At 45.6% G+C, this 12643-nt stretch overlaps 1 protein-coding gene across 2 annotated transcripts in view; it reads left to right on the top strand.

Annotated features, from left to right (window-relative positions):
* Positions 1 to 12643, top strand: part of DNTTIP1 (deoxynucleotidyltransferase terminal interacting protein 1) — a 23761-nt gene that overhangs the window by 6141 nt on the left and 4977 nt on the right. For both annotated transcript variants that reach the window (XM_027078195.1, XM_027078196.1), the window contains exons 4-10: positions 229 to 327; positions 6692 to 6760; positions 7023 to 7079; positions 7224 to 7282; positions 8118 to 8163; positions 10160 to 10218; positions 10320 to 10380. In XM_027078195.1, the coding sequence (XP_026933996.1) occupies positions 229 to 327; positions 6692 to 6760; positions 7023 to 7079; positions 7224 to 7282; positions 8118 to 8163; positions 10160 to 10218; positions 10320 to 10380 (450 nt within the window). The remainder of the gene's footprint in view (positions 1 to 228; positions 328 to 6691; positions 6761 to 7022; positions 7080 to 7223; positions 7283 to 8117; positions 8164 to 10159; positions 10219 to 10319; positions 10381 to 12643) is intronic.

Genomic DNA, 12643 nt, shown 5'->3' with positions numbered 1-12643 from the left:
AGTTTTACAGTGCCTCCATGATGGTTCTCCTCCTTAAGAGCGTATAGAGTGGGGAAGTAGAGCCTGGGATGTGAATCTAAGTCTGGCTGATCTCAAAGCCGTTTTCATTATCACCTTTCCTTTCTTTCTGAGGGTAGGAGGAAAGCTTCTGTTTTATATTCTGTTCCCTTCAAATTGATGCAGATTAGCAGGACTTCTGACCTTGTCTTCTATTGTACCTCTCCCTAGTTCTTCCAGAAGGCCGCACTGAACGTACGCGACAACGTCGGGGAAGAAGTGGATGCAGAGCAGCTGATCCAGGAGGCCTGTCGGAGCTGCCTGGAGCAGGTGAGATCAAAGAGGAAAAGAGATGTAGGCACAAGGTTTAGCCCTCAGGGCTCAGCAAAGAAATGTGGTCCCATCATCAGTAGTATTTGGAGGGATACCCGGCGAGCTACTTACATCTAGATAGGGCTTAGAGCTTTGCTGACAGAAGGGAAGGGAGGTAGCTACTAGATGCCAGCTACCGTGGTAGATGCTTTCACCTGCGTTAGTACATCTCAGAAGAAACCTGTACAGAAGGCATGTTTCCATCCCTAGTTTACAGATGAAGAAATTGTGGCTTGGAACAAGCGAGAGAGAGAATAGCTAAGGTCTGGCTCGCCTCTGCAAGTGCTTTTGCTGATTTGATCCTTCAAGTAATCGCAGCCCCTTTTGGTATCATGAGAACTGTCACCCTTTCTGCCTCCCTGCCTCTCAAAGTAGTCAGGAGTCATGACATCAGGTCTAGAAATGGCTGTGTCCTCAAGATAGTAGTGAACAGCTTGCATGTGTCAGCTGCTGTTATTAATAGGAATTGTCAGCATCACCCAGATTCTGTGCTTGACTGTGGAACCATTAGCTGTCAGAAATGGAAATTTCTTCATAACCATAGCCACAAGGGCAGGCTTGAGGTCAGTACCATGAGGGTAATTATCGTGAGATGAGAGAGTAACATCTTCCGGGAGGTTGGCTGACTAGCTACTCAGGCACAGCCTCAGAAATGAGCAAGACCAGGGCCTAGACCTCAGCTTTAAAAAAGCAAAACTCCATCCTGTGAGGGTAGTGAAAGCTGATCTGGTTCTCATAGACTATTAAATTTAAGCTAATCAGATTCATAGGAGGCCATTTCATTAACTCACTCTGGGACTGTAATATGTTATAATCAGTTGTGACATGTGCTGATAATAAAACAGGGCAGTTTGCTAACACTAATCTTATAAGTTTGAGCTGAATCAATATTAAATTGATAAAACCTTCACTCTCATTTGCATCCTGAAATGCTTTCTTGAATTTATCTCTTCACCTAATATGTGTTGAGGGCCTACTATTTGCCAGGCCCCAGCAGGGCTGTGCAATATGAACACAGTCATTGCCCCCAGAGCCCTTGACATTACTCCAGTGATCATACGATAGGTCTATAATCAGAAACTGTTATAAATGCTGTAAGCATAGGAGGTGATGAGAGAGTACACTAGAGGGTGCCCAGCCCAGGGGCAGGGCAGAGTGGAGAAAGAAAGAAGCCAGTGTTGTTGGTTTTCAGAGATTGGAGAGGATGGCAGAGCACTGCAAACCAAGCTATAGGTGTGGAATTTTAAGCAGAAGAGCTACCTAATGAAATTTGTATTTTCAAGATCACTCTGGCTGCCATGAGGAGATTAGCTTGGGAATCTGCCATGGAGATTGAAAGGGAAATTTATGAGACCGTTCAGGAGTCCCAGTGAAAGGTGAAGATGGAGTTCAAGTGAATTGGGCATAACCTCCACTCGCTGAACGTTCATACCTTTCCAGGCTTCTGAGTCCTCACATTCCACCTTCCAGAGTTCCCTCCTTCCGGTACTGATGTAACTGTGTGGTCAGAACACGTGGAATCAGAGCATAGGAAGGTAGAAAGCCCAAAGTCTAACTTAAAACCAGATGAAGCAAGAAATTTGGGGGAATTCCCTGACAGTCCAGTGGTTAGGACTCCATGCTTTCACTGCCAAGGGCCTGGGTTCAGTCCCTGCTCGGGGAACTAAGGTCCCAAAAGCCCGAGGCACGGCCAAAAAAAAAAGAAAGAAATTTTGAAGAAGTCTTCTAACCTTTCTGACCCTCAGTTTACTCATGTCTAGATTTTGGACTAAGACCACTGTTTTGCTGTGAGGATTAAATGCGATGATACACATAAACCACCAACACCGAATGGCTACGTACAAAGCATACTAGATGCTAAATACAGGGCAGTGACATTCACAGTGTGGTGCATATTGCTGCCTCACAACAGAGCCTCACTTTCAGGGGGCCAGGATACGTCGAAGCTCCGTGTCTAAACTGCTGCAGAACTTCTTCTTACAGTAAAAGATTCTTCAGACTGGACCTGATAGAATCAGACTAGACTATTTCTTGGTTTTAGTGGGATTAAGACTTGATTGGCTTGTTTTCACTTTTGAAACCCCATCTTGCCCATCTCAGTGGTATTTCCTAATCTTCTTCACTACCTCTTTACAGCTGTTTCTTAGGGAGAAATGGCTGATCTTATCTATGGCACGTGGCCTTGGGGTTTTTGATTGATTTTGTTTTGCAAGGTAGTTGTGGTTATTTCTTCGTTTTATTTATGCAAGTAGTACACATTCACTAAGAAAAATGTGTCATAGTAGCTAAGGATGCAAGTTTTCTCTTGATTCTGACTGTGCAGATTTGAGTCCTGGCTTCAGCACTGACTGGCTGTGTGACCTTAGGCAAGTTGCCTCACCTCACTAAACGTCAGATTTCTCATCTGCAAAGTGGAGTTAGAGGCTCTACCTCATAGGATTATTGTGAGAATTAAATGTGGCAATACTCTTAAAGCATTTAGATCAGTAGCAAAGACTCAATAAATGTTACTTGCTGGTGGTGTTATATTAAAATTAGAAAATATAAATTACAAAGAAGAAAATTAAAATTTCTCATAATCTTACTGCCAACAATAACTTCCATTAACATTTTGATGTGTTTACCATTTTTTCCCCTACGTATGTTTATACACATGTGTGTTCATTCACTGGGACACTGAGAATACAATGGAGAACGAAACAGACCGGCCTTGAACCCACAGTCCCCTTCAGAGGCCAGACTATTTCTCTGTTCCCTTTTATAGCCAGACTTTAGAAAAGGTTGCTATCCCTGACTCTACTTTGTCACCTCCCATTCATTCCATTAGTTCTTTCATTTGTTTTTTTTTTGTCATCCCCCCCAACCCCCACCCGCGTAAGCCGCGCGGCACAGCTGATTGAACAGGGCCCTTGGCAGTGAGAGCACGGGATCCTAACCACTGGACCACTGGGGAATTCCCTGTTTTGGGGGGGTTTGGTTTGGTTCTTTTCCTTTGATTTGTTTTTCTTTTGTTTATTCCATTCATTCTTTCACTCACTTTGTTTTGGCTTCAGTCCCCACCAGTTCACAGAAAGCCCTCTTATATCAGGGTCACCAGTAACCTCCATGTCGCTCAGCTTACTCAGCTTCTTGGTGGCATTCGTCGCAGTGGGTCACTTCATGTCTCTTGGAACACTCCTCTCCTGGCTCCAGTGCCTTGACTTTGCTCCAGCCTCATCGGTCACTCCTCCTCACTTTCCTCAGCTCTTCTTCTCTGCTGCTAACTTGACGCATTCCCAAGTTCAGTCCTCAGACCTGTCGACTTACAGAAAAACACACAACAAACACACAATTTAAGAGTTGCAAGTTAAGTTTTATCCAGGGACTTACTGAGGACTGTACCTAGAGACAGCCCTTCAGTGGCTCTGAGGGAACTGCTCCGAAGAGGTGGTTTATATATGATTTGGGGTGGGGGGGGCGCTGCAGTCAAGCATACGTCTTGGTGAAAGATTACTGCTGATGACAAAGAACAGACATCTTAAGTTAATGATTTTGCTGCTTTTCTATGTATGGGAAGATGCAAGAATCTGGGGTCATTGAGATTCTCCCTGAGATATGCATCTAACTGTCTAAGGGCCTGTTTATCCAAAGCACAGAGTGCCTCATCCTGTTTTTCATCCTGAATTTCTCTCGGGGTGCACTGTCTACTTGCAGTGGGTTACGACTTAACTCTTGTAGTGCTGAGTGGTGAACAGCGCTCTTTGTTTTGCTTTGTTCACAAATCCCATCTCTTCTGTGGCTGCCTCTCGTTCTAGGTGATTTCATGTAGTCCTGTGGCTTTGAAGCCAGTTTAACTGGTGATGATTTCCAAATGTATATCTCAGCCCTGAGCTACTGCCCCTCTTGCCTTCCTCCACTCCATCCTTACAGCAGCCAGACCCATCTTTTTAAAGATGAATCAGATTGTGTCACTCTCCTCTTTAAAACCCTCCAGTGACTTCCCATTGCTGGCAGAATAAACCCTAATGCCTTACCATGACCCACAGAGCCCTACCTAGACCTCTCCTGCATACTTCTTTAACTTATCTCATCCCACCTCCCCCTCACTGACTACATTCTAGCTGTATAGGAATCCTTTCTGCTTCTCCAGCACACTGGGCTTGGGGCCTTTGCACTTGCTTTTCTCACTGAGAGGCACACTGTTCTCACTGCGTGGCATACGCTTAACTCTTTACAAAGCTGGTTCCTTCTTTTCTTTAGATTTACCTTAAATATCACCTCATCAGAGGGGCCTTCCTTGGCCACACCATCTAAAGTAGTGCCCCCCACCCCACTGCCATCTTACTCCCGTCCCACCTCCATTTAATCTCTATCACCTTACTTGTTTATTCCGCCATTTATTTCAATCTGAAATTATTAATAGTACACATGTTTATTTTCTACCTCCCTCCCATCCCCAACCTCTGCTAAAATCTTGAGCTTTACAGCAGTTGAGGCCTGATCTCATTCACCACTGTATTCCCAGACCTAGAATATGACTCTTAATATGTGTACATTGTTTATTGAATGATTGAATGGATTAACATGGCAAATGAGCAGGCAGGGTTCCTGCTCTCATAGAACCTACAGCCTAGTTAGGCAATACAGGTCTGAATTAAATTACCACACAGATGTGTGCAAAGTTACACACTGAGATTTGTGCACTCTTCACTGAAAAGGGACAAAGCTTGGAGGAGAAGATCATGAGTTCAGTTTTCGACTTCGCAAATTTGAGACATCTACACGTAGACATGGGGCAGACTGTTACATAAATCTGGAACTCAAAGGAGAGGCTACCACTGAAGATAGAAAATTAGGGAGATAGGTGTTAACTGAAGCCATGAGCATAAATGAGAGCAGACAGAATATCTAATGAAAAGAACCAGATTGAGGAGGATGAGCCAGCAAAGAAGGCTAAGAAGGAGTGGCCAGAGGGCTTCCTTGGTGGTGCAGTGGTTAAGAATCCACCTGCCAATGCAAGGGACATGGGTTCGATCCCTGGTCTGGGAAGATCCCACATGCCGTAGAGCAACTAAGCCCATGTGCCACAACTACTGAGCCTGCGCTCTAGAGCCCGTGAGCCACAGCTACTGAGCCTGCGTGCCACAACTGTTGAAGCCCATGCGCCTAGAGCCCGTGCTCGGCGACAAGAGAAGCCACCACAATGAGAAGCCCACGCACCGCAAGGAAGATTAGCCCCTCTCGCCGCAACTAGAGAAAACCCACATGGAGCAACGGAGACCCAACACAGCCAAAAATGAAAATAAATAAAATAAATTAATTTATAATTTTTTAAATTTTTTTTAAATTTATAATTTAAAAAAAAAAAAAAAAGGGTGGCCAGAGAAGTAGGAGGAAAACCAGGGCGTGTGGCCACAGGAGCCAGTAGAAGACTGTTTCCGGAAGGAGAGCGCTCTCAGGGCTGTCAAATCCTGCTCCGAGAGGTCACGTGATCCTGACTCTGCACAGGCCTGCAAGGCCCTGCCAGCCTCCCCACGCTCCTCGCTCACCACTCTCTCCTTCTCCCATTACTTAGAGGCCATCCTCTTCTTCAAATGAGCCACGTCTGTTCCCAGTTTAGGGCTTTTGCACTCCTTCCTGCGGCAGAAACACGCTTCTGCTCAGCCTTTTCTGTACGTGGCTCCTTCTTCACATCTCAGCTCAGAGGCTCCCTTCTCAGCGAGGCCTTCCCTGACCACCTACTCAAAGTAGCCCTCCCCTCTGGTGATTCTCCATCACATCTGCCTAGCTAGGGTTTTTCCTTCTCAGAGAAAAATTCATGATTCGAAGTCACCTTGTTTATATGTTTGTTTATTTGCTTATCATCCGGATCACCCACAGAATACGAGCTCCACAGAGCAAGGCCCTTGCTTGTGCTATTTACTGCTGTGTCTCCAGCACTTACGCACTAGGCACTCAATATTTATTAAGCGAAAAACGGCAGCTTACTGAGGAATATGTTTAATATCAGTGCATTTAGTTAGAAAAAATACATAGCATGTGTTTACATGGAAAAGAGTGAGGAAGAATTTACATTGAAATGTTAATAGTATTCTGTGGGTACTGAGGTTTCAGATTTGATTTTTTTACATTTTGCTTATTTACATTTTTCTAATTTTTCAACAATGGTCATGAATTATTCAAGTTTTTTAAAAAAGATATCTATTTGTATGCATATCTCACGGTCCCTTTGTACTGACCATGAAAGAGTTTTAACCCAGTTTGAAGTTGTGTCTATAAAAATGGGGGCAGAGAGGCTTACCACCAAAATAGTGACTGTTAACACTTGGTCTTGTCCCTTCAGGCTAAACTGCTGTTTTCAGATGGAGAAAGAGTAATACCCAGATTGACCCATGAGCTTCCAGGGATAAAGGTTAGAGTCACTGTGTCCTCAGGTCTTGGAGGGGGAGACCGATCAGAATGGGAGGCAGGTGAACTCTGTGGCCTAGGGGAGGCTCCACGGACCACCCATTTGTGGGACCAGGTCTAAATAGCATCATGCTGGGAGGGCTGCTGAGTCCCGGCTCAGGGAGGGGCTGGAGGGTGTGGTCCAGGGGCTCTGTCTTCTGCAGCCCCAGGGGACCCACAGTTCCCAGCCACTGGCTTCCCACTGACTCCTTTCCCTTCTCCTGCAGCGTGGCCGGCAGGCAGAAGAGGAGTGTGCCCACCGAGGAAGCCCCGTTCCCAAAAAGGTAAACCATCTCCTGGTTTTCTGGCTGGGGAAAGGGCGTCATTTGGTCTCGTTGGGAAACCATCTCCTTCAGGTGACCCTGGACCTGCCAGTGGGGTGGGGACTTCCACAGGGTCAGGCCACTGACACCTGTTCTTTATGGCAGAGGAAGGGACGACCTCCGGGACACATCCTGTCAAATGACCGTGCAGCCGCAGGCATGGTGTGAGTAGGGGCCAACAGAACCAAAGGGAGGAGCTGGGAGGGAGTGGGCCGGGAGGAAAAGAGACCAGAGTTCTCTGCCTGGCAAAATCAGATCCATTTGTGCCAGGTCCCCGTGGAGGGGAGCGCTCTCTAGTCTGAGGGGTGGGGAAAGAAGGCAGGGAGGAGGTTGTCGTATCCTGTTTTTACCCCAGAACAGTTCAGCACAGCTTCATTCAACACCAGAGGTCTTTTATTGGTAGTGTGTATTGAATGCTTGTGATGTGCCGTAACTGGTCTAAATACCTTATATATACTTGATCTTTTAATCCTTACAACCACACCCTAAGGATGGTATAATTAATTTTGCAGATAAGGAAACAGAATTACTTACCCAAAGTCAGACAGCTAATAAAGGGCAAAACTGTACTACATTGCCTCCAGGATGGTCATTTTCAAAGATTTTTAAAGCAACAGAATCTTTTTTTCAAACAGAGCTTTATGTGGGAGCCCAATCCTCATACCTTAGATTTTGTCCCCGGCCCGAAGCATGTTCATTCCTCACTAACACAAGATAGGGAGTTGCTGCTGTTATCGCCTCCTGACAGATGAGAAAACTACAGCCCAGAGAGGTTCTTGGACTTGCCCACATGGCTAGGTGATAGCAGAGCGAGTCCTCGAATGGCTCCTAGTCCCTGTGCTTTTTTCCCTTTGCACCTCCTCTAATGAGCACCAGGAAGCAGTCCACCCAGGGCTGGAGCGAGAGTATATGCGGAGCTCCCACCAGCAGCAGCAAACCGTCTTCCAGTCCTAGGCCTGATCTTGGGGGATTCACCTTTCTTCGTTTCCCTCCAATCAGATGGAAACCAAAATCCTGTGAACCAATTCGTCGGGAAGGTCCTAAGGTATGATTATGTGAGCATGGCAGTGACTGCTGTCCCAAGGAGACCCAATCCAGGCTCTGGGCTCCACCTTGAGGGAAAGGGGCTGGGGGTGGTGAAGGACATGTGCATGCCATTCCAGAGCCATTTTCACCTCCCACCCCACCTCCCAACTCTGGCCTTCCAGAAGCATCCCAAGTAAGGACTGAAATTAGGGGCAAAACAGAGAGAGGGCTTGGTCTTTGCTGAAGGCTTCTCCCTGTAAAAGCTAGTTGTCACTAATATTTATCCAGTACTTAACATGTCATAGGCACTGCCCTAAATCTTTTGTATGGATTCCCTCATTTAATCTTTATAACAGCCTTATGAGGTAGATTCTGTTACCCTTCTGTGGTTCAGGAGCTTTCTTTCCTACCTCCTGGGCAGAAATTATATTATTTTATCTGGTTATCTTATACACTTGATACACCTGAAGACACTAAGGACCACACAGTTGCCCAAAGTCACGTACTGCGTAAGTGGCAGAGCCAAGTGTCAAACCCAGCCAAGGTCCGTGGACACCAGTCTGTGCTCTTAACTCTTGCCTCCAGAACAGTTGTTTGCAAGCTTTTTTAAGAGTAGAATCCTTTCTTCAACTAAAATCATACATGGAAGCCCAGTAAGGTAGGTGAAAGCTCCACTGTCCGGGTTGCAGCTGTGTCCGGTAGAAACGGTCCGCCCCTTATTGTACTGGCCGTCTGCTTCCACCAGTGACCACACCTTTCTTCTTCAACTCTGCTCCCTTAGAGTCTCCTAGACCTTTCTCTTCCACTCCAGACACCCCTTCTCTCTCTCTGGTGAGTCCTTCCTCAGCAGTGACCCGTACAAGTAGGCATTCCCCAGAATTCTCTCCATTGCCCACTCGTCCACCTAAAGTTTCTCTCTGGATGATCTAAAGCATCCACTCGTATGGTTTCGGGGACTAGTATGTGCTGAAGTTGCCTTACCTCTTTGTCCCACACCTCTCTCTCTAGTTTGAAGCTTGTATATCCTAGTGTCTGCTAGCGCTCTCGGCCTGGAATCTCCATAGAATTTCAAACTCAGCATATCCAAAGTTGAAATCAGCCTTTCCCCAGACCTGCTTCGACCTTTTCTAGTCGAGTCATCTTTGCCTCTTCGTTTCCTTTTCCTCCAGACATCCAGTCAAGTCCCGGATGATTCTACCTCCTAAATACGTTTCTCACAGTTCCTATTCCCTCTTTTTCGTCCTACTGCCATCCTAGCTCCAGCCTTCATCTTTCAAAACTGCTCTAATTACAACTGCCTCTAAACTGCCCACCCAGCCTGTAGCCTCGACACTTCATGCCCGTTAACCACGTTGCAGAAGAGCGAGCTGTCTTGAGCACAAATCCGGCTCTCCCTGTCTAGAGGCCTTCAGTGACTCCCCATCACCGACAGAATGAGCAAAATGAAAAGCCGTCCACATAGTGTACAAGGGTCCCCAGCCCCTCTCTGCTTTCCTCTCCAGCCTCGTCAATTGCCACTCCCTAATTTGCTCTCTTTTAGCAACACAATCGCTGTGGTTTCTCCAACGAGCCAAACCAGCTCTCACATGCCTTTGTTCATGCTGCCCCTCCTTCCTCCCCTCTACTCTGTCCAGCTTGTGCTCTCCCTGTCAGAACCAACTTGGGAATTAACCCCTTCAAGGAAGCCGTCCTGTTACCCTCCCTTTGGCTCCCATTAGGCTGTGCACTCATCTGTGTCACTGCCCATCTCATGATGGCATCATTATCTGTACCTACGTCTGTGGCCCCCTGGAGAACAGATACTATCTCCAATTCATTCCTTTACCCTCCACCCTCCACCCCCCACCCCCCGTATGGAGCAGAGGACCTAGCATATTAAAAGTACTCGGTTTCTTGAATCAGCTGTTTGATGAACAGTGGACAAGGGTGGTGGTAGGAGAGGGTCAGGGAGGAGTGTTTGTGTCCCGCCCACCAGATAAAGCTCAGCCTCACCAGCCTCTCTATTTTTTGCACAGTGGGACCCAGCTCGGCTGAACGAGTCTACCACCTTTGTGTTGGGATCTCGAGCCAACAAGTAAGTCTAAAGAGTTTTGGTGCTGAGGGAGAGGGGAGCTCGGGGGCCCACCACTAGGACCGCAACTGCTGGGATCCTTACCACTCCCTGTTACTTTGCAGGGCCCTAGGGATGGGGGGCACCAGAGGGAGAATCTACATCAAGCATCCACATCTCTTTAAGGTAGGTGAGTGCTGGGAGTCAGGCAGACCAGTGCAGTGGAGCAGGTGGCACTGGGAGTAAACACTCATCAGGGAGTCAGAACATCTGGGTTCTTGTGCCCCTCTGCCCTTAACCTTTACCTTTGGTAATTTACTCAGCACCTCTGTGCCTCAGTGGTAACAGTGACCTTCCTCGTATGTTTATTGTGTACCAGACACGGTTTTAAGTGCTACACTTACATTATCTCTTGGAACTGTCCTTTAAGATAGGTATTGTTATCCTTATTTTACAAATTAAAATAAAACAAAAAGAAAGATTGAGGAAGGCTAAGTGACTTGCCCAAAATTACTCAGCTAGTAAGTGGTGAGTTAGGATTCTGTCTTATGCAAAGCTTGAGATCTTAACCACTGCTGTATTCAGTTGTCTATAAGATAAAGAAATTGGAGCAAGGCAGCAGTTCTAACCTTTTTCAAAGACAGGACTCCTCTCCTGAGCTATGCTTTGGTGTCCACTGTTTGAGAAAATCTTGGGGGTGGGAGGGGTATGAATTCACCCTCTTAAATGAATTTGTATTTTATCAGTCACAAAAGCATCCAAATACATTAGAAAAAAAGTAATGCACATGGGTTCAAGTTATATATTTTTTTGCACCTGTGTGCAAGGCTTAGTGCCCCTTGTCAGAACTACACAGCTCCTTGGGGTCCCAGAATCATGGGCTCTGTCTACTACATTCTGTGCAAGTTCAAGTTCTTCAAAGGACATACCTACTTCCTCTCTTTTTTCAGTCTTATGTTGTGGGATTCCCAACACCTGGGCAATTGGGTGTGCTTGCTGCTGCTTCATTTTCCTCTCTTAGTGTCTCCACTCCTGCTGCTCCCTTTGATGGCCTTCCTCCCCTACCCTTTTCTCTGCCTGACTGTTCTGTAAGATCTGCGTCTCCCAGGACCCTTGCTTGCATCATCTGCCAAATGGACATGCTCTTGGACCTACTTCAGATTCCTGTTGCACAGTGTTGAGAGTATCATTTCAGTCCTGGTTCCATTACTTACTAGCTGTGTGACCCTGGGCAAGTGGCTCCACATTTCTGAGACCGTTTTGTCATCTATAAAATCAGAATGATGCAAACCAGCCGTTTAGGGTTGGTGGAATTAAGAGAAAATACAGTAAAATGTAGCCATTTTTGGTAATAACTTTAAATGATGGAGTATAAGCTATAAAAATATTGAATCATATTGTACACTCGAAACTAATATAATACTGGAAATCAACTGTACTTTAAGAAAAACACAACTGACTTCCTCTGTAGAAAAAAAAAAAAAGAGAGAGAAAGCACAGTAAAGCTCCCAGACAGTGCCTGGCCTAGCAAGGGCTCAATAAATGGTCATCATTACCAGCATACATTCCCAATTCTTAGACCCATCATTTTTAATAAACTCCCAGCCCACACTGTCATTACCAATGGATGCTATCTCTCATTGTAATCTTTCCAGGCTAATAAGTGGAGGGAAAATACTTTTGTTGTTTTTACTTTTAATTCTTTATTAGTGATAATCATCTTTTCATCCATTTAGAGTCTATTTGTGCTTCTTTTGTAAACTGCCTATTCTATCTTTTGCCCATTTTTCTGTCCTAAAGGCGTTATTCAAATTTTCTTTTCCTTTTTAACTTTTGTTAATAGAAATAATATGTAAACCCATTCTTGTTGTAAAAAGATTCAGACAATACACTGAAGCTAACAGGGAGCAAAACACAAAGCTCCTCTTAACCCTTGAATCTGACTCTTCTCCCCCAGGGGTCACCCCCAGCAACATGGTAGCATCCTTCAGTCTCCTGTCTGTATGTGTGTGAGTGTGTGTGTGTCCTTGTCCTTTAGTGATATTTTGTTTGTGTTATTGGGCTCATACTATATACATTCTGATTTTTCTTTTCACCCCAAAGTTCATTCATTCACTGAAAAAATATCGAGTGCTGAGCATTCTCAAACTGCCAGAGATACAGTAGTGGACAAAACAGACACAGACAACGCCTTGCCCTCATAGAGCTTACATTCTAACGCAGGGCAAGCTATGGTCTGTGGGCCAAATCCAACCTGTAGCCTGTTTTTGTCCAACGCAGAGTGGTGACATTTTTAAAGGGTGATTTTTTTAAAAGAAAATGAAGATTATGTGACAAAGATGTATGTGGCCACCAAAGCCTAAAATATTGGGTTGGCCAAAAAGTTCGTTTGGGTTTTTCTGTAACATCTTACAGAAAAACCCAAACGAACTTTTTGGCCAACCCAATA

Source organism: Aethalodelphis obliquidens, unplaced genomic scaffold, assembly GCF_003676395.1.
Source record: "Aethalodelphis obliquidens isolate GAN/ISIS:26980383/991018 unplaced genomic scaffold, ASM367639v1 scaffold42, whole genome shotgun sequence".
Lineage (NCBI taxonomy): Eukaryota > Metazoa > Chordata > Mammalia > Artiodactyla > Delphinidae > Aethalodelphis > Aethalodelphis obliquidens.
This window is presented reverse-complemented; position numbering and strand designations above follow the sequence as displayed.